General features: G+C 46.9%; 1 protein-coding gene across 5 annotated transcripts in view; it reads left to right on the plus strand.

The window, feature by feature from the left end:
- Positions 1-24,966, plus strand: part of TACC2 (transforming acidic coiled-coil containing protein 2) — a 257,941-nt gene that overhangs the window by 50,060 nt on the left and 182,915 nt on the right. For all 5 annotated transcript variants that reach the window (XM_063710544.1, XM_055353964.2, XM_055353961.2 and 2 more), the window contains one exon: positions 6,134-6,246. In XM_063710544.1, coding sequence (XP_063566614.1) covers positions 6,134-6,246 — 113 coding nt within the window. The remainder of the gene's footprint in view (positions 1-6,133; positions 6,247-24,966) is intronic.

Here is a 24,966-nt window from a genome sequence, read left to right on the forward strand (position 1 = left end):
CTGCTAGGTTAGGCTGAGGTGTCCTCTGCAACCTGTATTCGTCAATCTTTTGTACCCCCTTGGAGGGGAAGAAACATTTGGGATGGTCTAGCAGAACTGGTGTGAGCATTTGCCTTCCCTTGACAGGGAAGATGGGCAGCCGGCTGGCTCTAGCACAGAGCATGTGTTCATCCTCCATATTTGGCCAGCCTGGCAGTTGTTTCTGAAATCCGATTCCTAATGCCATGGGGATGACCTTTGGTCTGCTTCCCAGCATTCACCTGCAGTCAAGCTGCTCCCAAGGAGCTCGTTCAAAGAGGGGGCGCCTTAGGCAGACACTCTGGTCATGATGTAACCATGTTAATTAAGCATGGTTTAATTAACTCTATCGGCATGCCCAGTAAGCAGTGGTCTAGAGTGATGGAGCGTTTAAGAGGTAAGTGGATTTTTTTTTTTTTTTTTATGGTGAAATGCTTTAGCTCTTTACAAAGTATATTTTTTAGGACTGGAAAATTGCTGTAACTGTTTAAAGATTGCTTTAAAATAGACTCCAGGCTCTGGAGTGTTCCAGAGCCAACGAAAGACTGTTTGTTTACTCAAGCAATGGCAGCGAAGGAAAGATTCGAAGAAGCAACTGGGCGAGTCCACGTGTCCTGTAAGGCTTGCCAATTGTTTTTCCAGCCTGCGATTTGGAAGTGTAAAGGGTAACTTTAGAAATGCATGCTGTTTTGCAGTGACGCCTGCTGACACACAGGTCCTTTGGAATCCAGTAAGCAATAGAGCTTAAGACTATCTCTAAGACGGGGAACAGGAAGGGGGATTCAAAAGCACTGGGAAATGTGGCAAAAGCGAGAGCTCCCAGGGCTGAGGGTACGTCCTTCGATTTGCAGACATGGCCACCAGACTAAATAAGAATAATCTACTTTTCATACATTCAACAAATATTTATGGACTGCCTCTTCTGTGCCAGGTGCTATTCTGGGCATCAGATCTAGGCTCCTATACCACATTATTCTCAAATGTCCAATTGCTATAATTCCTTGGAGCATAGCAGCAAAATGGCAGAGACCATAGAGCAACGAATTCCACTGTATGGCGAAGCAGCATGAGGCAGGGACAAGAGCACAGACTCTGGAGCCAAACCATCCTGGTCCAAATCCTGGCTCCACCACTTCCAAGCTGTGTGATCTTGGGCAAGTGGCTTAACCTCTCTGTGCCCAGTATTCTTAGCTTATAACATCGGGCTCTAAGGATTGAATGAGTTTAAATATGTAAAGCACTTAAAAGAGCAGTACTAGACACACAGAAAGTGTTCATAATAATTAGGTTGCTGCGGTTGTAGCAGAAAGAGTACTATGTAAATGCTGGGTGTCAGTATTCTTGTGGAAAGAGCACTGGACTTCAAGGTGGGAGACTTGCAGAGGGCAGAAGGCAAGCCTCTCTGTTTCTTATCTGGAAAATGGAAAACATGATTTTACCTGCCCGGTATAGCTCACGGGGATTTTATAAGAATCAAATGGATGTCAAAGAGCTTTGAAAAGTGCAATGTGCCATTCATACAGATAGTTTTGTTGCTTTTAACTCCATCCAGATATGTTTCTGTTAGGGAGAACTAGTATCATTCTTGCAGATTAGCTTTCTATTAGAAAAAGAAGTGAGTTGGGCGCCGTGGCTCATGCCTGTAATCCCGGCACTTTGGGAGGCTGAGGCGCGTGGATCACGAGGTCAGGAGATCGAGACCAGCCTGGCCAACATGGTGAGACCCCATCTCTACTAAAAAAAAGTACAAAATTAGCTGGGTGTGGTGGTGCATGCCTGTAGTCCCAGCTGTTCGGGAGGCTGAGGCAGGAGAATTGTTTGAATCTGGGAAGCGGAGGTTGCAGTGAGCCGAGATCGCGCCATTGCACTCCAGCCTGGGCAACAAGAGCAAAACTCCATCTCAAAAATCATAATAGTAGGGCTGGGTGTGGTGGCTCACGGCTGTAATCCCAGCACTTTGGGAGGCTGAGGCGGGTGGATCTCGAGGCCAGGAGATTGAGACCATCCTGGCTAACACGGTGAAACCCCGTCTCTACTAAAAATACAAAAAATTAGCCGGGCGTGGTGGTGGGCGCCTGTAGTCCCAGCTGCTCGGGAGGCTGAGGCCGGATAATCACTTGAACCCAGGAGGCGGAGCTTGCAGTGAGCCGAGATCTCGCCACTGCACTCCAGCCTGGGTGACAGAGTGAGACTCTGTCTCAAAAAATAATAATAAAAATAAATAATAATTAAAAAAAGAAAAAAAAGAAAGAGAAGTGGAGCTGAAAAGGGAGAGACGCCTGCCTTTTGTTTTTTTCTTCAAAGACAAATCCAAGCCCTTGTTATAGTCCATCTGCCTGAGGAAATATAGCCCGTGGTCCCTTTCTTCTCCTGGACTTGGAGCAAAGATCTGTCTCCTTATTCCATCTGTTGTTTGCATCTGTCTGGGCTATTATTTGTCTTCTTTCCAGAATTAAAAGAAATCTTGCTCATGGAATACTGGGCATGAGATTTATCTGTTAAATTATTTGCAGAATATTTTACTGCAGGTCATCTTGTGATTGAAAGGGGGGCCTGGCCTCAGGTGTTAGGAGCTGAGGTTTGCATGGTGGTCAGACAAGTAGGAATTGGGTTAAAATTTCAAAAATGCAGGACCCTGATATAAAAATGCCACTCACTCTGTATTGTTAATCTTGAGTTATTATAGTAAAATGTGAGAATCATGCTTCCAAAGATTTATAATTTATAGATAAAGAATCTTGGCCAGGTGTGGTGGCACCTGTAATTCCAGCACTTTGGGAGGCTGAGGCGGGCAGATCACAAAGTCAGGAGTTCGAGACCAGCCTGGCCAATATGGTGAAACCCCGTCTCTACTAAAAATACAAAAATTAGCCGGGTGTGGTGGTGGGCACCTGTAGTCCCAGCTACTTAGGAGGCTGAGGCAGGAGAATCGCTTGAATCCGGGAAGCACAGGTTGCAGCGATCCGAGATGGTGCCACCAAACTCCAGCCTGGGCAACAGAGCGAGACTCCATCTCAAAAAAAAAAAAAGAATCTTTCTCTGAAAATGAGGATTATAGAGTGTGAACTTAAGGTGATTTAAAGTTTCCGTGGTCTTGATACTGTCCTGTGGGGATGATTGTCTTCTTGGATGCACAGATGAAGAGGCTGAGGCCCCTCAGGGCAGGGCAGGGGCACTCGTTAAGGGAATGGCTCAGCCTGCATGGAGGTCAAGCTAATCCCGGGTCAGCAGCCCCCTCTTGTGTGAGGAATCATCCCCAGCTCTTTCTGCCTCCTTCAACACTGCCCCATGGAAGGGATCAAACAGAGATGCCTTGTCCTGGCTCTGGGATCAGAGATAATCTGTTATGTCTAGATTCCACTGCTGTGTGGTCTTGGCCCAGTTACTAAACCTCTCAGAGCCTCAGCTCTAAAACAGGGACACAAATATCCATCTTTCTCTTAAGACAGTTGTGCAAATTCAATGACATAGTTCATGGAAAGATACTGGCCCAGTGCCTGGCATTAGTAAGTGCTCAATAACAGGAGCATTTATTGCTGTTGTTCTCTTTCCCCCACATTCTATCCTTCAGCTAAAATGAAGGAAAATTTTTGCATTGTAGTGTTCATGTTAGCACTAGACTGTATGGGTACCTGAGAGATGAAGCATCTTTTATGTTTTACCTTTGGACACAATGGGATGAACACAGATAGCCAACCACTCAGGGAAATGCACCAGGTAGGGGAACCCTAGCCAAAGCTAGCTTGCTCTTCGGGCTGGTGTCTGAAGGTCAAGGACTACAGCCCATCCAACAAGTCTGACGGTCTCAAGAAGTCCCCAGGTGCAGACTAGGCAGATGATTTGCTTTCACATGTCCTGCAGAAACGTCAAGATTAATTTACAAAATCCATAGGCTAGAGGTTGGTAGAGTTTGATGAGTGGGGACCCTCCCTTCCTGGGGGACCTTGGGGGCTGTCTGCTTCACCTCCAGGCAGGAGCCATACCTACTATCTTCCTTGGGTGCCCTCTGTGTGCACACCCCTGCAGCCATGGGACTGGGGTCTGTCTCCCTAGACTGTGAGCAACGTGAGAGGAGGAATGGAGCCTTATTTTTTTTTCCTTTCCTTCCTTCCTCCCTCCCTCCCTTCCTTCCTTCCCTCCTTGCTTCCTCCCTCCCTCCTTTCCCTCCTACCCTCTCTCCTTCCCTCTCTCCCTCTTTCTTTTCCTTTCCCCTATTTGTTTCTGTTTCTGTTTTGTAGAGATGGGTTTCTCCATGTTGCCCAGGCTGGTCTCGAACTCCTGGGCTCAAGCAGTCTTCCCACCTCGCCTTCCCAAAGTGCTGGGATTGCAGGCATGAGCCACCGCACCCGGCTGGGGAGGCAGTTTCTAATTCACACAATGGCATTGTCTGCTCCCAGGCCATGCATTTGGCCCAGAAGAGTGCCACCTTCTGATTTTCACAAAGGTGCCCATGGGCTAGGGAATGTCTGTCGTACAGATTTGCACCATCTGCTAGACTTAAGCAAGGTAGAAAGAAATGAGGTCTTGTGCTGTCTTCAAATGTGTGTTCCATGTAACGCGGGTTCTATAAGATGTTAAACTGTGGTACATAAACAGAGTCCTGTGGTCAAGAAATTCTGGCAAACTCTGAGTTAAAATTCAGTAAGTTATTCTGCTGTAGAACTGAGAATCTTTACTATGCTAATGTGCATTGTGAATTTCTAAAGGAGGCCTATATTATGTAGCACTTGTCAAAGGTGTTTGACCAGGGAGTACTTCGTTTTCTTCCAAGCTGATCTGGTGCAGCTCATCTGGATGAGAGGTGGACCGGGGAATGCACTCTCAGTTGCTAGTGACAGAAATTCAGCTTGTACCCACCTGCTAAGGTGAAAAGGGCAATGCATGCGGCCTCATCATAGAGCTCCCAGATGGCTAGGGCAGAATGAGGCCTTGGCCCCAGCAGGGCTGCTCCCTCTGCCTGGCATCTCGGCTTTTCTCTGCCTGCGAGCTCTGCCATCTCTTTCTGTGGCGGCTTCATCCACCACAGCTGGAAACAAGGCTGCAGGTGACCTCCCGACTCACCTTCTATAGAACCCCCCACCAGAACTGCCCTGGTTCTTCAGAGAATCCCGTAGAAGGTCCTGGCTTGACCTGAGTCTCATGTACACTCCAGTGGGCAGGGACATGGGGCACTATGACTGGCATTTTCCATGAGAACCTCAGGGATGGAGGGTATGGGTGGAACTGTTCTTGAAAGAAGGCAGACCCCATCCCAGCACAAGGGGTGCATGTTGCTTGGGGTGGGAGCACAGGGTCGCCGCTGGGGAAACAAAATGAAAGACAACCACTGCTTTGGGAAATACGGCTTGGAGCTTACAAAAGCCCTTTCCCTTCTTCTGATTTTTATATTATACTAAAATAGCATCATTTAAATGAGGTTTTTTTTTTTTTTAAATTTTAAATCTCATCTCTGTCCTGTGATTTAAAGTTTTGACTGAGCCTTATATTTTTGCATCCTGGTTTTAAAAATCAACTAGTCTGTAGGAATATGGTTTATAAAAACAACAACAACAAATCAACTAACTGGTGGACAAGCTTATCCTGGAGTGAAGGAAAAGGTGACCAACTCTCAGAGTGGTTAGGATCCCAAGTGGTTGGGTCTGGATTTCTAAGCGTTCATGGTTTTCTTCTTCCGGTTAGGTTTCCAGCTGAATTCTGGTATGTGAAGCCATCGGTGGTGGAGGGAGGAAAATGTGTTTTCATCTCAGGAGTGCCACAAACAAATTGGACACTTTCAAGTCTTAGTTTAAATGCTCCACTTCTCCTAGGGAGCAAGTGACCCCAAAGTGTGGTAGGTGTCCCCAGTTTTGGGTTTTCTACTAAAGCATTCAGTTGGAACTGCTTGTTTGACTTTGTTTCTTCCCCACTGGATGAGAGCAGCAGCCACCTTTGCTTTGCTGCCATATATCCTCAAGGCCTAGCTCAGTGCCGCACGTAGTAGGTGTTTCGTTGGACGGCAGAGCAAGTGAACAACCTTACCTTGAATGCTGTGGTGGGTGCCCTGTTGATAAATGTTTTCGTGTTTTCAGAGACTCCTATCTGATTTCCTTTCCAATTTCTTTTTCTCCTGGCTCAGAGGACTTTATCAGCTCAGACTCCAAGGTCCGCGCAGCCACCCGGGAACAGTCAGAATATAAAAAGGAAGCAGCAGGACACGCCCGGAAACCCTGACCACAGAGACGCGTCCAGGTAGGAGGCCAGCTCTGGAGGACTGATGCAGCCCAAGGACTGCCCCGCTCATCGCCTGCTCCAGCATTAGCTTTGCCCCATTTGCTTTGGAAACTGGGCCCTTAGACACATGGTGTCATCCTCAGTGGTGAGATGTTCCAAGCAGTGGTTCACAGACCTCTCTGTGACTGGCTAGGCCTGCATGATTGAAAAATTCATACTGATTGCCTGCCCAAAGATGAAATTAGTAATTATAGACTTCCATTCCAGCCACACTCCAGAGTATCTTCATTGTCAGAACTTAAAATGGAAAACATCAAGGGTTCCCAGGGGTTTATCAGTGTCTAATCCGTGGCTAAGTGGAGTCTGTATCTCAGTGTGGTGGCCATTGCAGGCACTGGACCATGAAACAGAGGACTGAGAAGACAATTACCAAAGCCACCCAAGCCCTTTGTCCCAGGGAGGCTGGTGGATGAATCCCAGAAACCAATTGTGGCAGTGGGATGTGGCCAGTGCGGGGGTGGCCCATCAGTCACTTCCTTTTCTTTGAGATGGAGTCTCGTCCAGGCTGGAGTGCAGTGGCATGATCTCGGCTCATTGCAACCTCTGCCTCGTGGGTTCAAGCGATTCTCCTGCTTCAGCTTTCCAAATAGCTGGGATTACAGGAGCCCGCCACCATGCCCAGCCATTTTTTGTATTTTTAGTAGAGACGGGATTTCACCATATTGGCCAGGCTGGTCTCTAACTCCTGACCTCAGGTGATCCACCCACCTCAGCTTCCCAAAGTGCTGGATTATAGGTGTGAGCCACCATGCCTGGCTGGTCACTGGCTCTTGTTATGAGCCACAGCCAGGCCCTAGGGCTCCCTGCCGGGGCTCTCTCCTGGGCCTCTCCCCATGTTGGCCCCACACTCATAGTTTTAGGGAATACAAGCAGTAGTCCAGCAGACTCGAGCACCTGGTGTCCAGCATGGACACAGGCCAGGCACGCTGGGGGCACTTAATAACTGCTTGTGGGTTCAACTCGCAAACAGGCCATGGATTTGGTCAGAAAAACCCTGAAAAATTGGAGCCCAGCTCTCAGGAGTATATCATGACAGGCCTTAAGGGAAGCAAATGAGCAGGAACTCTGTGGAACAAAAATGCAAAATGGAATGATAGGCCCCTGTCATAGACAATGCAACTTTGACTCACATGCTACTTCATAACTTTGCAAAACCTTGAGACTCAAAGTGACTTTTTTTTTTTTTTTTTTTTTTTGCTTTGGGTAAGTCAGCGCAACCCCTGGTGGCAGGAATTTTCATGCCTGGGGCGTGGAAGTGGGTGGCTTGGGCTATGTGGCTTTCCAGAGGAAGTACTTGGGGCATCTTGGCAGGAGCTTTGGATTTCTTTAGGGAAATGGCAATCAGATGGGGCAGAGTGTTTTTTGCTGAGGGAATCAGAATGATGCCTCAAACAGCACCTTTGATCTCTATTCTCTGCTGAAGATGGTGCTTCCTCTACTTCCCCAGACCCCCGTGTCTGTTCCATTTCCATGAACTTTTCATCAGGGTCACAGGACAAAGGTTTTAGTCTTTGGTTCTAATGAGACCTCTGACTTGGCTCTGGATGACTATGAAACTAGTGAATGGATTTGTCTTTTCTGGAATCCCACACAAGGGAAGCCACTGTGGCTGAGGCCCAGGGTCCAGCTCTTCTCTTTCCCTCTTGGTGAGGTCCTGGGATCTCCTGAGGCCTGGGAATTGCTCGAGGCCTGTGTCACAGCTGGACTGAAGAGTAGCAGCAGCTCAAATGTCTTTTGTTGCTTGTTCCCCAGCTTTAGTCAATTATTATTTTTCCCTTGAAGAATTGCCTCTCGTTGGCATGCAAATTGAGCATAAAAGAGGTGCCCGTAATCCCAGCACTTTGGGAGGCCGAGGTGGGTGGATCACGAGGTCAGGAGATCCAGACCACCCTGGCCAACATGGTGAAGCCCCGTCTCTACTAAAAATACAAAAATTAGCCAGGCGTGGTGGTGTGTGCCTGTAGTCCCAGCTACCCAGGAGGCTGAGGCAGGAGAATCGCTTGAACTCAGGAGGTGGAGGTTGCAGTGAGCCGAGATCGCACCACTGCACTCCAGCCTGGGCGACAGACTGAGACTACGCCTCAAAAAAAAAAAAAAAAAAAAAGAGGTGCCTTCCAAGAACACATTCAAAAAAGCAGCTTCCTGCTCACAATTAAAAACATGATTCTCCTCCATAAATGTGTGTGTGTCTATAGTGCAGGGCCTTGTACTAACTCAGAAACCATCTATCGAGAAGGAACAGGCCCTCCTACTCTGCAAGGGCTGACAGTGAGTCCATCGCTCCTGATGGAGCAGGGCTCCTGTGTGTGGTTTCAGTGAGTCACCCATCCTTGGCGTCACCAACAAGGATAAAGAGCATTTATCGTTCATTTTGCATATGGGTTCCAGACACTATGCCAAATGCTCTGTGTGTGCAATAGATCATTGCATTTTTTTAAAAACCTATTCGGTTCTGATCCTGAGTCCTTACTCTGCCAGGCTGGTGGGTATGCCAAGTGTATTAGTCCGTTTTCACACTGCTGATAAAGATATATCCAAGACTGGGCAATTTACAAAGAAAAGAGGCTTAATGAAGAACTTACAGTTCCACGTGGCTGGGGAAGCCTCACAATCACGGTGGAAGGCAAGGAGGAGCAAGTCACATCTTATGTGGATAGCAGCAGGTAAAGAGAAGAGAGCTGGCACAGGGAAATTCCCGTTTTTAAAACCATCAGATCTCGTGAGACCCACTCCCTATCACGAGAACAGCATGGGAAAGACCAGCCCCCATGATTCAATCACCCCCCTAGGTCCCTCCCGCAACACGTGGGAATTCAAGATGAGATTTGGGTGGGGACACAGCCAAACCATATCACCCAGGGCAGCCATCCTTGGGACTTCTCTCTCCAGAGCCTGGTGCATTGAGACCATCATCCATTCCCTCCCCAACCCCAGCACCTTCCCTGTGATGCCAGTGACCACACTGCCCCTCAGGCTGAGGGACTGTGCTGCTTCTCCACAACCGTAGGCAGGAGGAAATCTTTGGCGAGGCTTTGGGAGCCCATGACCGCTTCCTCGAGCACCCTCCCTGCTTATTCCCCTCTGAACCGGAGGACACGGTCTGGAAGTAGAGAGGGACTCTCAGAGGTTCCCCACTGTTCAGGGCCCTTTCTCTCCACTCTCAGGCGCATTGGCCTTGAGGCATCTGTCCCTTGGCCTCATTGGACAACCAGCATTTTCTCTTCAAAGGATGTAAGTTTTTACAAAAGGTGGGAAGATGCATTGACCTGCAACTCTTTCTGTTTTCTACTTGGAAAAATCCAGAGGCAAAAAACACAGAAGGGCCTGCAGTGGCCACCTGCTGGGCATGGAGCGAGGGAAGAATATAGGGACAATGCATATGTGAATATTCCCAAAGATTGTCCCTCTGTCCAGGCATTATCTCCACTCTACAGATGAGGAAACTGAGGCTTGGAGCATGATGTAATCTACATTAGAGGTAGAAAGTCCATTGTTTCTCCTCGAGGCTCTTCCCTCCCTCTGAATTATGCTAGAACATGGGGTTTACTCATCCCCAAAGTTCTTCAATAGGAAGAGTGGGGTCCCGTCAATTCAACTGTCTTGCTTTTCCGGTTGCCACGTGGTGGCGCTGTTGTAACTTAGCCCAGCATAGTTCAACCATCCAGAGTCTGGGAGTTGCCTCCCTGATGACCATCCATGCACAGGCCCCTGGGTTCTTGAGGGAGAATGATCCCAGCCTCCTAGGGTGAAGCTTAACCCCAGAAGCATCTCTTTCTGCTCAGCAGTGTCCATGCCAGTACAGCTGATGTAGCAGTATAGCTGATGTAGCAGTACAGCTGATTCCCAGTCTGGACTGGTCCCTGGTCCGCCCTCATTGGATATCATCAACCAGGGACTGAGCAGCTTTTTCCTTTTAGATCCTTAAGACACAACCGATTTTATCTTACAACCTTTTGCCAGATAATGGAGCTATTAATATTAGATTGTACCAGAGGAAATTACCATTTAGGTAGGTCAAAAATTGTTGGTCATTGGCCATTTCCTGTGCTTCCATTTCCTGTGCTCCTTCTTCTGAAAAAGGTCAAGGGCAGTGTTTCGAGATGATTGGCTTTTCTCAGGGAGTGAGAATCAGGCAGGGAGTGACCTTGAGTGATTCCTAGCTGAATTCCTGGCGCCTTTGGTTTCTGACCACAGTGCTTAGGCTCCCAGGCAATGGTAATTGACACAAGACCAAACAGATCTCCCAAACAAGGCTTTGTGAGGGGCTTATGTTTGAACACAAGGGAGATAGGGCTGGAGCAAAGTTCTCCGGCTGGCTCCCCGAGGACAGGTCTTTTTGGTGTTTTAAGAAGGGTGGGCAGGGCATGGTGGCTCACGTCTGTAATCCCAGCACTGTGGGAGGCCGATGTGGGTGGATTGCCTGAGCTCAGGAGTTCGGGACCAGCCCGGGCAACACGGTGAAACCTCATCTCTACTAAAATGCAAAAAATTAGCTGGGTGTAGCGGCATGCGTCTGTAGTCCCAGCTACTCTGGAGGCTGAGGCAGGAGAATTGCTTGAACCCAGGAGGTGGAGGTTGCCGTGAGCTGAGATTGCACCACTGCACTCCAGCCTGGGTGACAGAGCAAGACTCCGTCTCCCAAAAAAAAAAAAAAAAAGTGAAGAAGGGTGACGTGAACAAGCATGAGGTATGGGAGCGTCGTTACACGTGTGGGGTAGAGCACAGAGTGCACAGGCACAGTGAAAAACGCGTTAGGGCATGTATTGCATGATCAAAAAATGGCAGATATGCAGCCATAAAAAAGAACGAGATCATGTCCTTTGCAGGGACATGGATGGAGCTGGAGGTCATTATCCTTGGTAAACTAACACAGGAACAGAAAAGCAAACACTGCATGTTCTCACTTATAAGTGGGAGCTAACTGATGAGAACACATGGACACATAGAGGAGAACAACACATACTGGGGCCTATTGGAGGGAGGAGGCTGGGAGGAGGCACGGGATCAGGAATGATAACGAATGGGTACTGGGCTTAATACCTGGGTGATGAAATAATCTGTACAACAACCCCCATGACACGAGTTCACCTACGTAACTAACCTGCACTCGTGCCCTTGAACGCAAAATAAAGGTTTATAAAACAAAACAAAACCCAGAAAATGGCAGATAAGCCCCACCTGGGTGGGAATTTTGGTATTATGATGAGCCAGTGGGTGAAGATGGGTCATTCTGGACTTGTGCGCATGCGGGCAATAGGGTTAACTCCCTTGAGTAAGATGGTGGAATGCTGCTAACCTTAGCTTCTTCAAGGTCTCTTGGTCAGCGGGGATGGCACCGGATGGGGTATGCAAGGTCTAGTAGAGTCCTGGTGGGGGCCACGTCCTGTCCATAACCCTGTCTCACTTTGTCACTGAATGAAGGAGAGTGGAAACTCAACAGCCTGGAGTCTTAGCTGTTATCTGATGGTTCTCAAACTTGAGTGGGCACCAAGATCACCTGCAAGGCAGATTAAGACAGATTTCTAGGCTTCGCCTCTGGGGAGTCTGATGCAGCAGGTCTGTGGTGAGGCCTGTGAAGGGGCATTTCTTTTTCTTTTTCTGTTCTTGAGACAGAGTTTTACTCTTGTCGCCCAGGCTGGAGTGTAATGGTGCAATCTCAGCTCACTGCAACCTCCGCCTCCCGGGTTCTAGCGATTCTCCTGCCTCATCCTCCCAAGTAGCTGGGATTACAGGCGCCTGCCACCATGCCCGGCTAATTTTTGTATTTTTAGTAGAGACGGGGTTTCACCATGTTGGCCAGGCTGGTCTCGCACTCTTGACCTCAGGTGATCTGCCCACCTCAGCCTCCCAAAGTGCTGGGATTACAGGCGTGAGCCACTGCGCCCAGCCAGGAAGGAGCATTTCTAACAGGTTCCCAGGTATTAGTACTGCTGGTCCAGAGACCACACAATGAAGACTGCTGCATTCTGCCATGCGGCTGTGTGACCACCTCAGCCCGGTGCTGTTGGGGCTCAGAAGAAGCCTTCCCTGAGAGCTGGAGTGGACAAGGAGGGTGTCCTGGCAGGGGTGGAGGGAGCTTGAGTGAAAGGGGCAGGCTCTAGAGGCCATTCCAGGCAGGGGCAGAATTCCTGAACTGGACCTCTCTAGGGCTGAGCAGGAAGTGAGTGCAGACCCAGGTGGTGACGTTCACTGAAAACAAGGTATGAGGAGTGGCGCCATGTTGAGGAGAATCTGTCAGTCAGGTGAGGGGTTGAGATTTTATCCTGAAGGTAACTGGAAGCTAGGGAAGTGCTTTGTGGTTTGTTTGCTTTTAAACAAGGGCTGGTCCGGGCACAGTGACTCACGCCTATAATCCCAGCACTTTGGGAGGCCAAGGCCGGTGGATCATGTGAGGTCAAGAGTTTGAGACCAGCCTAGTCAACCTGGTGAAACTCCATCTCTGCTAAAAATACAAAAATTAGTCTGGCATGGTGGCGCACACCTGTAGTTTCAGCTACCAGAGAGGCTAAGGCAGGAGAATCCCTTGAACCCAGGAGGGAGATGTTGCAGTGAGGTGAGATCATGCCACTGCACTTCAGCTGGGCGACAAGAGTGAGACTCCGTCTCAAACATAAAATAAAAATAAAATAAAATAAACAAGGGCTTATGCATGCCAGGAAAGTGTTCTGAAGATAAGGGTGGGGCACTGACTGGTGCACTGGAGGGGTGGAGGGTGCCGGCTGGAAGGGGCACTAGGGGATGTTGTTGTAGTAGAGGAATGGTGGCCAGAAGGAATCCCAAGGGAGAACCCACAGAACCCGGTGACTGCCTGGGTGTGGGCGGAAGAGGTGGAGTCAAAGAATGAGAAATAAAAGTAAAATCCTAAGCCCTCCATCCAGCTGAACAGACTCCCTCTTGGCCAAAGGGACCCTAAAGAAGCCTTAAAAACTAAGTTTGGCCGGGCACGGTGGCTCACGCCTCTAATCCCAGCACTTTGGGAGGCCGAGGCGGGCAGATCACCTGAGGTCAGGAGTTCGAGACCAGCCTGACCAACATGGAGAAACCCTGTCTCTACTAAAAATAAAAAATTAAAAAATTTAAAAAAATTAGCCGGGCATGGTGGTGGGCACCTGCAATCCCAGCTACTTGGGAGGCTGAGGCAGGGTTCAACCTGAGGCTTGAACCCAGGAGGTGGAGGTTGGGGTGAGCCAAGATCGAGCCATTGCACTCCAGCCTGGACAACAAGAGTGAAACTCCGTCTCAAAAAAACAAAAACAAAAACTGAGTTTGGAGCCCTGAGAGGATGGAGGTCAGACAACCTTCCCGTACCTGCTCCCTCGCTAGCTGATGTTAGACTTTCTTTCCTAAGGGTTCAACAGAAACAAGCAAACCAGCCCTTTCGAAAGACTTGCTCCACCACTGGTTTCAGCCAGATCCCCTTCCCTTTTGTGGTTTCCACACAACAACTGACCAGCATTCCTTCCACACAAGAGACCACCCACCATGGAGTGGTTCGGCACCCTGAGTGCCTTCGCACCCTCTGCGTCACCTTTTAATGTATAAAGCCTAATTTTAACGCATTTAAATGTTGTCTACACCACAAAGTGAGCATGGGGTGTAACATGTCTGTTTGCTTACTATGCATGCACACCCCTCTTCATGAATACTCATAGCTCCTCCTATAATCTGTTGAATGTGTCTACTTAGCCTGTTCAGCATAAATTCCAGTCTCAAACTTCCCTACCTCAAGTGCCTGCTTCCGGCTTCTGCTGCAAAGCGCGGAAGCGCTTCTGTCACTTCCCAGCCTGCGGGATGGATGGCCAGCCTGCAGGCTGCAACCCTTTATTATATATTTATTTATTTAGAGACGGAGTCTCACTCTGTCGCCAGACAGGAGTGCAGTGGCGCGATCTTGGCTCACTGCAACCTCCACCTCCCGGGTTCAAATGATTCTCCTGCCTCAGCCTCCCGAGTACCTGGGACTACAGGTGCAAAGCACCATGCCCAACTAATTTTTGTATTTTTAGTAGAGATGGGGTTTCACCATGTTGGCCAGAATGGTCTCGATCTCTTGACCTTGTGATTCACCTGCCTTGGCCTCCCAAAGTGCTGGGATTTGCAGGCATGAGCCACCGTGCCTGGCCACTGCAACTCTTTATAAGAAATAAGCTTTCCTCCCCAAATTTATGAACCTCATGATTCTTCAGTTGACAAGAAGATGCTAAGGTTCTGGATCAAGAACCCAAAAGAAAGATCCAACATTAAACACTGGGACATCTAAAGTGAGAGCCAGGCCATGCGTGAGCCACCCAGCCCAGCCCCATCTGTGTTTTTTTTTTTTTTTTGCTTTTTTTTTTTTTTTTTTTTGAGACACGGTTTCATTTTTGGTGTCCATGATGGAGTGCAGTGGTGCAATCTCGGCTCACTGCAACCTCCACCTCCTGGGTTCAAGCCATTCTCCTGCCTCAGCCTCCTGAGTAGCTGGGATTACAGGTGCCTGCCACTACTCCTGGCTAATTTTTTTTTTTTTTTTTTTTTTTTTGTATTTTTAGTAGAGACGGGGTTTCACCATGTTGGTCAGGCTAGTCTCGAACTCCTGACCTTGTGATCCGCCTGCCTCAGCCTCCCAAAGTGCTGGGATTATAGGCGTGAGCCACCACGCCCAGGCTCCATCTGTGTCTTTAATAAGCACCCCAGGTGATTCTTCTGAGCAGGGAAATTTAAGGAATGGTGAGCTATTGCCAGGACCACTTTATCAGAATTGCCTGGGATTATCAGTTAAAGTACCCATTTCCTGAACACCCCCCTCCCCCCTTGAAGAGTCTGAGCCAGTAGATTTGGGATGAGACCCCTAAATCTGTGTTTGTAATAAGAATCCCTTGAGATTCTCATGAGAAAGCAAGTTTGGGAGACACTGACCAGGGTTTACCCCCAGGCCAATAAGGATAGCTAACTTTTGTTTGCGCTTTGGATAATTCGCATACAGACTCATGCCCCCTCTCCTGTTCTCTCCTCTTTTTTTTTCCAACAAATATTTATTGGGCAGCCATTCCGTGCCTGCTCCTGCGCTAGGTGGTGAGGATGCAGCTGGCAGCACGCACCACGGGAGCTCTGCTCCGGTGGGTAAATACACTGTAGTTAAGGAGTTAGACATTGAGCAAGGAAACAAATAGAACAGAGACACTTTTGGGTGGTGTGGAGGCTCTGAAAGGTACCCAGCAGGGTGTCAAGCTAGAGAGTAACAGGGAAAGTGGCTACTCTAGATTAGACCTGCCATTCTCAAAGTGGGGTTTCTGGCCCAGTGGTCTCAGCATCACCTGGGAATTTGTTAAAAATGCAAAACTTTGACCCCACTCCCATTCACTGAACTAGAAACTCAGGGTGGGGCCTAGTGATGTGTGTTTTAACAAGCCCAGGGATTCTGGCACTCCTAAGGTTTGAGAACCACTGAATTAGATGGCCAGAGAAGGAGGTGATATAGGAACTGAGTCTGGAATGACAAAAAGGAGGCAGACATGGAAGACCTAGGGGACCAGGCATTCCAGGTGGAGGGACAGGCCTTGCAAAGGGCTTAAGGAGGAAGAATTCCCTGCTTTAGAGGAATGGGTGACCATTGAGGCAGTGAGAGATGGCGAGGTGGGCAGGGGCCTGATCAGCCAAGCCTGGACCCTGAAGGCCATGGTGAGGAACTTGGATTTCCTTCTGGTGCTGGGGATGCAAGCAAGACTGGGGCCAGGCAGTCAAAGAAGGGGCCCAGGTAGAGCCCCAGGCAGGGCCCCAGGCAAATCCCCAAGCAAGATATGGTACCTGGAACTAGGGCAGGGTTTCTCAAGCTCGTTTTTATTGCCACTCACTCCTGGCTGCCTGCAAGGAACTTAGAGACATTTATTCCTCATTGCCTTTCCCTCTCCAAGAAAGTTCAATACCACAGGAATGCTGTATATGTTTCTGTGCTATGGCCTTTGAGGCCACAGACTATTGTAATATCTAAGGCTCTTTTCACCTCTCAAGAACCAATTTTCACCCCACCTAGGGATGGTCTTGGCCCATTGAGAGTGCATGGACTGAGATACCAGTGAAGGTGGAGAAAATGTGAGCAGCTTTCCATATTTTGGATATACTGGAGCTAGAGATGCCAGGACTTGCTGATAGACTGGCTTTAGAAGGAAAAAGAAAAAGAGGCCAGGTGCAGTGGCTCATGTCTGTAATCCCAGCACTTTGGGAGGCCAAGGTGGGCAGATCACCTGAGGTCAGGAGTTTGAGACCAGCCTGGCCAACATGGCGAAACTCTGTCTCTACTAAAAATACAGAAATTAGCCGGGCGTAGTGGCACATGCCTGTAATCCCAGCTACTCGGGAGGCTGAGGCAGGAGAATCACTAGAACCCTGCAGGTGGAGATGGCAGTGAGCCAAGATCATGTCACTGCACTCCAGCCTGGGCAACAGAGACTCCATCTCAAAAAAAAAAAAGGGGGGGCCAGGCACCGTGGCTCACACCTGTAATCCCAGCACTCTGGGAGGCCGAGGCGGGCAGATCACGAGGTCAGGAAATCGAGACCATCCTGGCTAACACGGTGAAACCCCATCTCTACTAAAAATGCAAAAAAAATTAGCCGGGCGTGGTGGCAGGTGCCTGTAGTCCCAGCTACTTGGGAGGCTGAGGCAGCAGAATGGCGTGAACCCGGGAGGCGGAGCTTGCAGTGAGCCGAGATCGCGCCACTGCACTCCGTCTCAAAAAAAAAAAAAAAAAAAAAAAAAAAAAGGAGGGAGAAAAGAATCGAGGAAGATTCCTGAAGCTTTGGCTTGAGCGACTGGGCAGGTGGGACCATATGCTGAGATGTGAAAAGCACTAAGGTCAGGTGTGTCTGCCGAGTTCCACGGCCACAGACCTGGGCTCCAGGAGGAAGTCCTACGGGTGCCAGGTGAAGCTGTCAGGACAAAGTGCCGACTATCACAGACCCGGGCTTGTGCTGGGGGAATCCCAGGAGGGCCTGGCATCTCTGAGAGAAAAGCAGAGTTCTCCTTTCTGCTTCAGGGACAGCTCATTTCCTGCTCCATGCCCAGCTCCTTAGCACCCCAGCCTTTTTAGGGGGTCGGTGTCTTAGTCCATTTAATCAACACGGGCCCACTACACACTACAGGTCAAGCTCTGGGCTGGACCAGAGGTACGAAGGTGAGCAAGATGTCCAGTCCAGTCTAGAGAAAGGCATGCAAATGAATAATTCTAGAACAAGCTAAATGCCCTAGGTGGGGTCTCTGGGAGCACAGGGGCGGGGAGAGAGGGGCTGGCTCTGCTGGGGAGAACCAGGAGAGGTCTCCAGGGAAGGTCTCTTGGGGCTGGGTCTTCAAAACTGAGTAGAAGTAGAGGGTTATGGGGAAAAGACAGTCCCAGGCAGAGAACAGCTGTCCCTATCGTAGATCCACAGGAAACAGAATTTAAGAAGGACTAGACACATAAACTTTAGGACATGTCAGAGCGGCTTTTTTTTTTTTTTTTTTTTTTGAGACGGAGTCTCGCTCTGTCACCCAGGCTGGAGTGCAGTGGCACCATCTCCTCTCACTGCAAGCTCCGCCTCCCCGGGTTCACTCCATTCTCTGCCTCAGCCTCCCGAGTAGCTGGGACTACAGGTGCCCGCCACCATGCCTGGCTAATTTTTTGTATTTTTTAGTAGAGACGGGGTTTTACTGTGTTAGCCAGGATGGTCTCAATCTCCTGACCTTGTGATCTGCCCGCCTCGGCCTCCCAAAGTGCTGGGATTACAGGCGTGAGCCACCACGCCTGGAGTTTCACTCTTGTTGCCCAGTCTGGAGTACAATGATGCCATCTTGGCTAACCACAACCTCCGCCTCCCGGGTTCAAGTGATTCTGCCTCGGCCTCCGGAGTAGCTGGGATTACAGGCATGCGCCACCACGTCCGGCTAATTTTGTTTTTTTGTTTTTTTTTTTTTAGTAGAGACAGGGTTTCTCCATATTGGTCAGGCTGGTCTCGAACTCCCGACCTCAGGTGATCCACCTGCCTCGGCCTCCCAAAGTGCTGGGATTACAGGCATGAGCTACTGTGCCCGGCCCAGAGCTTCTTTACATCTGGGAGATAGGAGGTGTAGCATAATATTAAGCTCAACCTCTTCGCTTTTTCAGAAGACAAACTCCTAGTTAGAACAAAAACATCTTTGGTGTGGATAGCAGCAGCTATGGGGAAGGGTTTAGAAAGATGGTTTGAAAAAATGAACTAAATGGGCTTTAAATGGAAGGCCAGGATGTTTCTTACTCCTCCGTTTCACTGTCATTTGTGGAATCGGTCTGCTGCAGGCTGGGCATTGGGCCTAGGGCTACACACATCACCTCACTCGGCAGCTCTGTGTGGATGGCTGTACATGACCCAAGGGGGCCATATGAGGAAATCAGGGCTCAGAGAGGTTAAGGAACTTGTTCTAGGTCACACAGACAGAATGTGGCAGGGTGGGGACTAGAACCCAGGCTGGTTTGATCCACCTGAAACCCAGACTCGTAACTGACTCTCACAGGTGTCTGAAGTGTTTGTGTTCTGGTCTCCATAATTAGAAAGTGAACCTTGGTCAATCCTTAACATTTAGTTTTCCTATAAACAGGGTCAGTTCTTAGCAGAAAAAAGAAAAATCAGAAAGATCTAAGCTGTGTTTTGCACATCGGCCCGGGCCAGCTCTTACAGACCGAGCCCTGTGTTTCCCAGGCAGCCTGCTCTGTTCCTTCCAAACTTGGGAGGACTCTAAGATCAATTCCCAGGCTCCTGCCCAGCCAGGGTGTGTCGGGCAGAGCGGAGAGCAGCCTCCGCCCCTCCTTGTCCTGCTTCTGACTCATTATTTATCTTTGGCAGGAAGTAAACACAGAAAGGAGAGTGGGAGGGAGAGGAGGAGTGAGCTCCTGACTTTTGACACTGGCTGAAAAGGAAGATCATGTGCTGAATTAGGTGTGTGTCTGTTTTCTGCTCCTCTGGTTTCAACAGAGCATTTGAGGCTTTAAACAACAGGGGAAGAGGAGTATTTTTCCATTAGGAGATAATACCCATTTATTGTAGCAACTTGGAACACAGCGAAGAGTGCAGAGTGGAGAGGAAAAAATCACCAATGCTCCTACCATATGCAGACAATGGCTTTCAAAATATTAGTGTTTTCCTCACACTCTTCTGTTTTTTTTCTAGTTCTTTTCTTTATTGATTGTGAGATAGCTATATTTTGTTAGGTGGTATATTAAGTGTGCATATATATTATAAAAAAATATGCAAATTATATATATTATACATATTATACATATATATTATATAATATATATACACACACACACACACCCCTAAAGAAATGTGTGTGTGTGGTCAGGCGTGGTGGCTCACTCTTGTAACCTCAGCACTTTGGGAGGCTGAGGCAGGTGGATCACTCGAGGTCAGGAGTTTGAGACCAGCCTGGCCAACATGGTGAAACCCCGTCTCTACTAAAAATACAAAAATTAGCCGGGCGCGGTGGTGTATGCCTGTGGTCCCAGCTACTTGGGAGGCTGAGGCAGAAGAATCGCTTGAACCCAGGAAGCAGAGGTTGGAGTGAGCCAAGATCATGCCACTGCACTCCAGCTTGGGTGACAGAGCGAGACTCTGTCTCAAACAACAACAAAAAGTGTGTGTGTGTGTGTGTGTGTATATATATAATTTTTATATATGTATATGCACTTTAAAAATAATTAATAGGCTATTTTCAGAACAGTTTTAGGTTACCGAAAAATCGTGTAGCTATTACAAAAGAGTTCCCATGCACACTTCCCTCCTCCATACAGTTTCCCCTGTTATTAACACCTCACATTAATGTGGTATATTTGTTTCAACTAATGGGCCAATATTGATACATTATTATTAACTAAAGTCTATACAGTAAGTTCTCCCTCAGTGTCATTAATAGGTTCTTAGAAACTGCAATTTTAAGTGAAATGATGTATAATGAGACCAGTTTTTTTCTCATCATTTTACTGAAACTACATTGAACAAAACCACATTATTGGAGAGCCTACTCTATAACTATTTGCTCAAAGTTGCAGTTTCCAAGAACCACTGGACAACATTGAGGACTTACTATCGTTTACATTAAAGTTCAGTTTGTGTTGTACATTCTGATGAATTTGACAAATGCATAAGGTCATGTATCCGTCATTATGATATTAGTTTCACTGCCTTAAAAACCCCTTAGGCTCCACCCATTCCTCTCCCTCCATCCTCCCACATTCTTGGGAATCACTCTGTTTTTAGTATCTCTATAGTTTCGTTCTAATTCCTTTTTTATTGGTATCAGTTACATACTGTGAGTTGTCTGAATTTGAGAGCTTGATGAATGCTTATAGTCCTGTATAGATCTAGGTCATTTTCATCATACCAGATTGTTCTCTCTTGTTCCTTCCCAGTCAATACCCCTGCCCAAGAGTAACAACTATTCTGACTTCTATCACCATTGATTGGTTTTGACAGTTCTTGAACTCTATATAAATGGAAGCAAATAGTATGTATGCTTTGCTCTCTGGCTTATTTTATACACGGATACTTGTGGATTTTTAAAATTTTTTTTATTGTGGTAAAAGGGCAGAACATAAAATTTACCATCTTAACCGTTTCTAAGTGTACAGTTCAGTAGTATTAGGTATAATCACATTGTTGTTTGACCAGTGTCTCTGTAGTTTCTTAGCTGAGAAGCTGGCGTCGTTGATTTGAGACCTTATTAAAATATAGGCATTTTAGTGCTATAAATGTCACTCTGAGACCTGTTTTAACTGCGTCCCACAAATTTTGATATTTCTGTTTTCATTTTCATTCTGTTCAAATACTTTACAATTTCCTTCTTTCTTTCTTCTTTTACTCATGGACTATTCAGAAATGTGTTATTGTTTCCAAATAGTTGGGGATTTTCCAGATATCTTTCTGTTATTGATTTCTAATTTAATTTCATTGTAGCCAGATAAGATACTTTGTATAATTTGAATCATCTCAAATTTATGCACAGAATATGGTCTCCCTTGTACATGTTCCATCTGTACTTGAAAAAAATGTTATTTTGCTATTATTGGATGGTGTTAAAAAAGTGTTAATTAAGTCAAGTTGGTCATAGTGTTGTTCACGTCATCTGTATCCACAATGATTTTCTATCCACTTGTTCAATTATTGAGAGAGGGGTTTGGAAATACCAGACTATAATTGTGGATTTGTCTATTACTCCTTTCAGTTCTACCAGTTTTTGCTTCTTGTGTTTTGAAGCTGTGTTATTTGATAAAAATTTTTAGAATTTTTAACCTTTATTTTAGAATGTATAAAATTTTAGAATTTATATGGATAAATTGAATCCTTTATCATTATATTATCTTCTTTATGCCTGTAATATTTTTTGCTGCAAAATCTACTTTGTCTTAAATAATATAGACACAACAGCCTGATTAGTGTTTGCATAGTACATCTTCCCCTTCTTCCATTCTTTTACATTTAGCCTATTTGTGCTTTAAAAAAATTTAAATACCTATATTGTAGGCAGCATAGAGTTGGATCTTGTTTTATTAATGCACTCTGAAAATCTATACTTTTTTTTTTTTGAGACAGGGTCTCACTCTATCACCCAGGCTGCTCTATCACACCAGTGCAATGGTGTGATCTCGGCTCACTGCAGCCTCCACCTCCCAAGTTCAAGTGATTCTTCTGCCTCAGCCCCCCAAGTAGCTGGGACTACAGGGGCCTGCCACCATGCCCAGCTAATTTTTTTTTTTTTTTTGAGACAGAGTCTCTGTCGCACAGGCTGGAGTACAGTGGCACAATCTCAGCTTACTGCAACCTCTGCCTCCCAGGTGCAAGTGATTCTCCTGCCTCAGCCTCCTGAGTAGCTGGGATTACAGGCGTGCACCACCACACCCAGCTAATTTTTGTATTTTTAGTAGAAAAGGGGTTTTACCATGTTGGTCAGGGTGGTCTCGAACCCCTAACCTTGTGATCCGCCCGCCTTGGCCTCCCGAAGTGCTGGGATTAGAGGCGTGAGCCACCGCGCCCAGCTTAATTTTTGTATTTTCAGTAGAGATGGGGTTTCACCATGTTGGCCAGACTGGTCTCAAACTCCTGACCTCAAGTGATCTGCCTGCCTCGGCCTCCCAAAGTGTTGGGATTATAGGCATAAGCCACTGTGCCTGGCCTAAAAATCTGTAGCTTTTAACTGGAGTGTTTATAACATTCACATTTATTGTGATTATTAATATGGTTGGTTTAAATCTATAGTCTTATTCCATTTTTCCTCCTTTTTTGCCTTCTTTTGGATTATTAGCTACAACTATTTGTGTTATTTTAGTGGTTGCTTTAAGCAGTACAATATACATCTTTAATATCTCACAATCTACTTTCACAATGATTATATCATTTTACATTTATTAGAAGAGGCTTACAACAATATGCTTCCATTTCTTCTGTTTCAGACTTTGTTCTATTTGGTCTTTATATATAAGCTACATATCCCATAATACATATTATTTGTGCTTTAATCAGCCAATTATCTTTTAAAAGAGATTTAAGTAATAAGGAAAAAGAGACTGTATTTACTTGCATAGTTACCATTTTCTGGGTGTTCTTTATTCTGTTGTGTAGATCCTGATTACCATTTTGTATTCTTTTCTTTTTGCTTGAAGGTCTTCCCTTAACATTTCCTGAAATGTAGGTCTCCTAGGGGTTATTCTTTTAGCTTTTGTATTTCTGGAAAAATCTTTATTTCACCTGGTTTAGAAAAATATTTTGTCTGGGCAAAGATTTCTAGGTAGGCAGTTTTTTTCTTTCAACACTTTAAAGATACTGTTTCTGTATTCTGGCTTTCATTATTTCCAACAAAATTCTTACCTTTGTTCTTTTTTTCTCTGGCTACTTTTAATATTTTTCACTTTTTCACTGGTTTGAAGCAGTTTGGTTACGATATGCCTTGGTGGTGTAGGTTTTTCACTGTTTCTGGTTTTTTTTTTTTTTTTTTAGACACAGTCTTACTCTGTCACCCCAGGCTGGAGTGCAGTGGCCTGATCTTGGCTCACTGCAACCTCCACCTCCCAGGTTCAAACAATTCTCCTGCCTCAGCCTCCCAAGTAGCTGGAATTATAGGCGTATGCCACCACACCTGGCTAATTTTTGTATGTTAGTAGAGATGGGGTTTCACCATGTTGGCCAGGCTGGTCTCGAACTCCTGACCTCAAGTGATCCACCCGCCTTGGCCTCCCAAAATGCTGGGATTATAGGCGTGAGCCACTGCCCTGAACACCGGCCCTCGCTGTTTCTTATGCTTGGCATTAGTTGAGATTGTTGGATATGTTGGTTAATAGTTTACATCATATTTGGAGATTTTTCAGTCATCAGTTCTTCAAATATTTTGTATCTCCCCTCCTCCTGTGGGGACTCTACACATATATTTGGTTACTTGAATTTGTCTCACAGCTCACTGATGCTTTTTTGTTGTTGTTGTTATTTCTTTCAGTCTTAATTCTCTCTGTGTTTCATTTTAGAACATTTTTATTGCTATATCTTGAAGTTCACTAATCTTTTTCTCTGCAGTGGCTAACCTGTCATTAATTTCACCCAGTGGGTTTTTTATTTTAGACATTGCAGTTTTCATCTCTAGAAGTTTGATTTGGGTCTTTTTTACATCTTCCCTCTGTGCCTGACATACTCGGTCTTCCCTCTAGCCTCTTGAACATATGGAACACAGTTATAATTCTGGAAAAAAAGTCTTTTTATAGTAATTCTATTATCTGTGTAATTTCTGGGTTCAAGACAAATTATGTGATTTTTTTTCTTTGTTATGGGTCACATTTCCCTGCTCGCAGGCTGGACACTGTGGACTTTAAGCTTTTTGGGTTCTGGATATTTTCGTATTCCTATAAATGCTATTGAAGTTTGCTCTGGGATGCAGTTAAGTTATTTGGAACAACTTAATCCTCTGCATCTCGCTTCATTAGATGGAACGAGAGTAGTGTTTAGGTGAGGATTAATCTTCCCCACTACTGAGGCAAAACCTGCCTTTGTGCTCAACAGATGCCTTACGAGTGATGAGGTACTCCACTCTGGCCGGTGGGAACAGGAATTATTCCCAGCTCTGTGTGAGCTGTGAGGATTGCTCCTCCGAAACCTTTTTTTTTTTTTTGAGATGGAGTCTCATGGTGTCGCCCAGGCTGGAGTGCAGTGGTGCGATCTCGGGCCACTGCAACCTCCGCTTTTTGGGTTCAAGTGATTCTCCTGTCTCAGCCTCCTGAGTAGCTAGGACTACAGACGCGTGCCACCACACCCGGCATATTTTTGTATTTTTAGTAGAGACGAGGTTTCACCATATTGGCTAGGCTGGTCTCGAACTCCTGACCTCGTGATCCACCCGCCTCAGCCTCCCAAAGTGCTGGGATTACAGGCGTGAGGCACCGCGCCGGCCCAACCTTTCAGGTGTTCTGTACCTTACCTTAGGGGGTTTCCACACCTGCACATGCCGATCAGTACTTTGCCCGTCTCTGGGGTTCTCTCCGTTCAGTCCTCTCCTCTCTAGTATTCTACCCTGGGAACTGCAGCTGCCTCGGTCTCCCCAGATACACAGCTTCATCTCAAGTCAGGGCGACTGTTGGGCTCCACCTGGAATCCCCTTCTCTGTGCCGCTTTCTCCAGACCTTCAGTGGGGGCAACAGCAAGGCTTACCTCA

This window comes from Gorilla gorilla, chromosome 8 (genome assembly GCF_029281585.2).
Source record: "Gorilla gorilla gorilla isolate KB3781 chromosome 8, NHGRI_mGorGor1-v2.1_pri, whole genome shotgun sequence".
Lineage (NCBI taxonomy): Eukaryota > Metazoa > Chordata > Mammalia > Primates > Hominidae > Gorilla > Gorilla gorilla.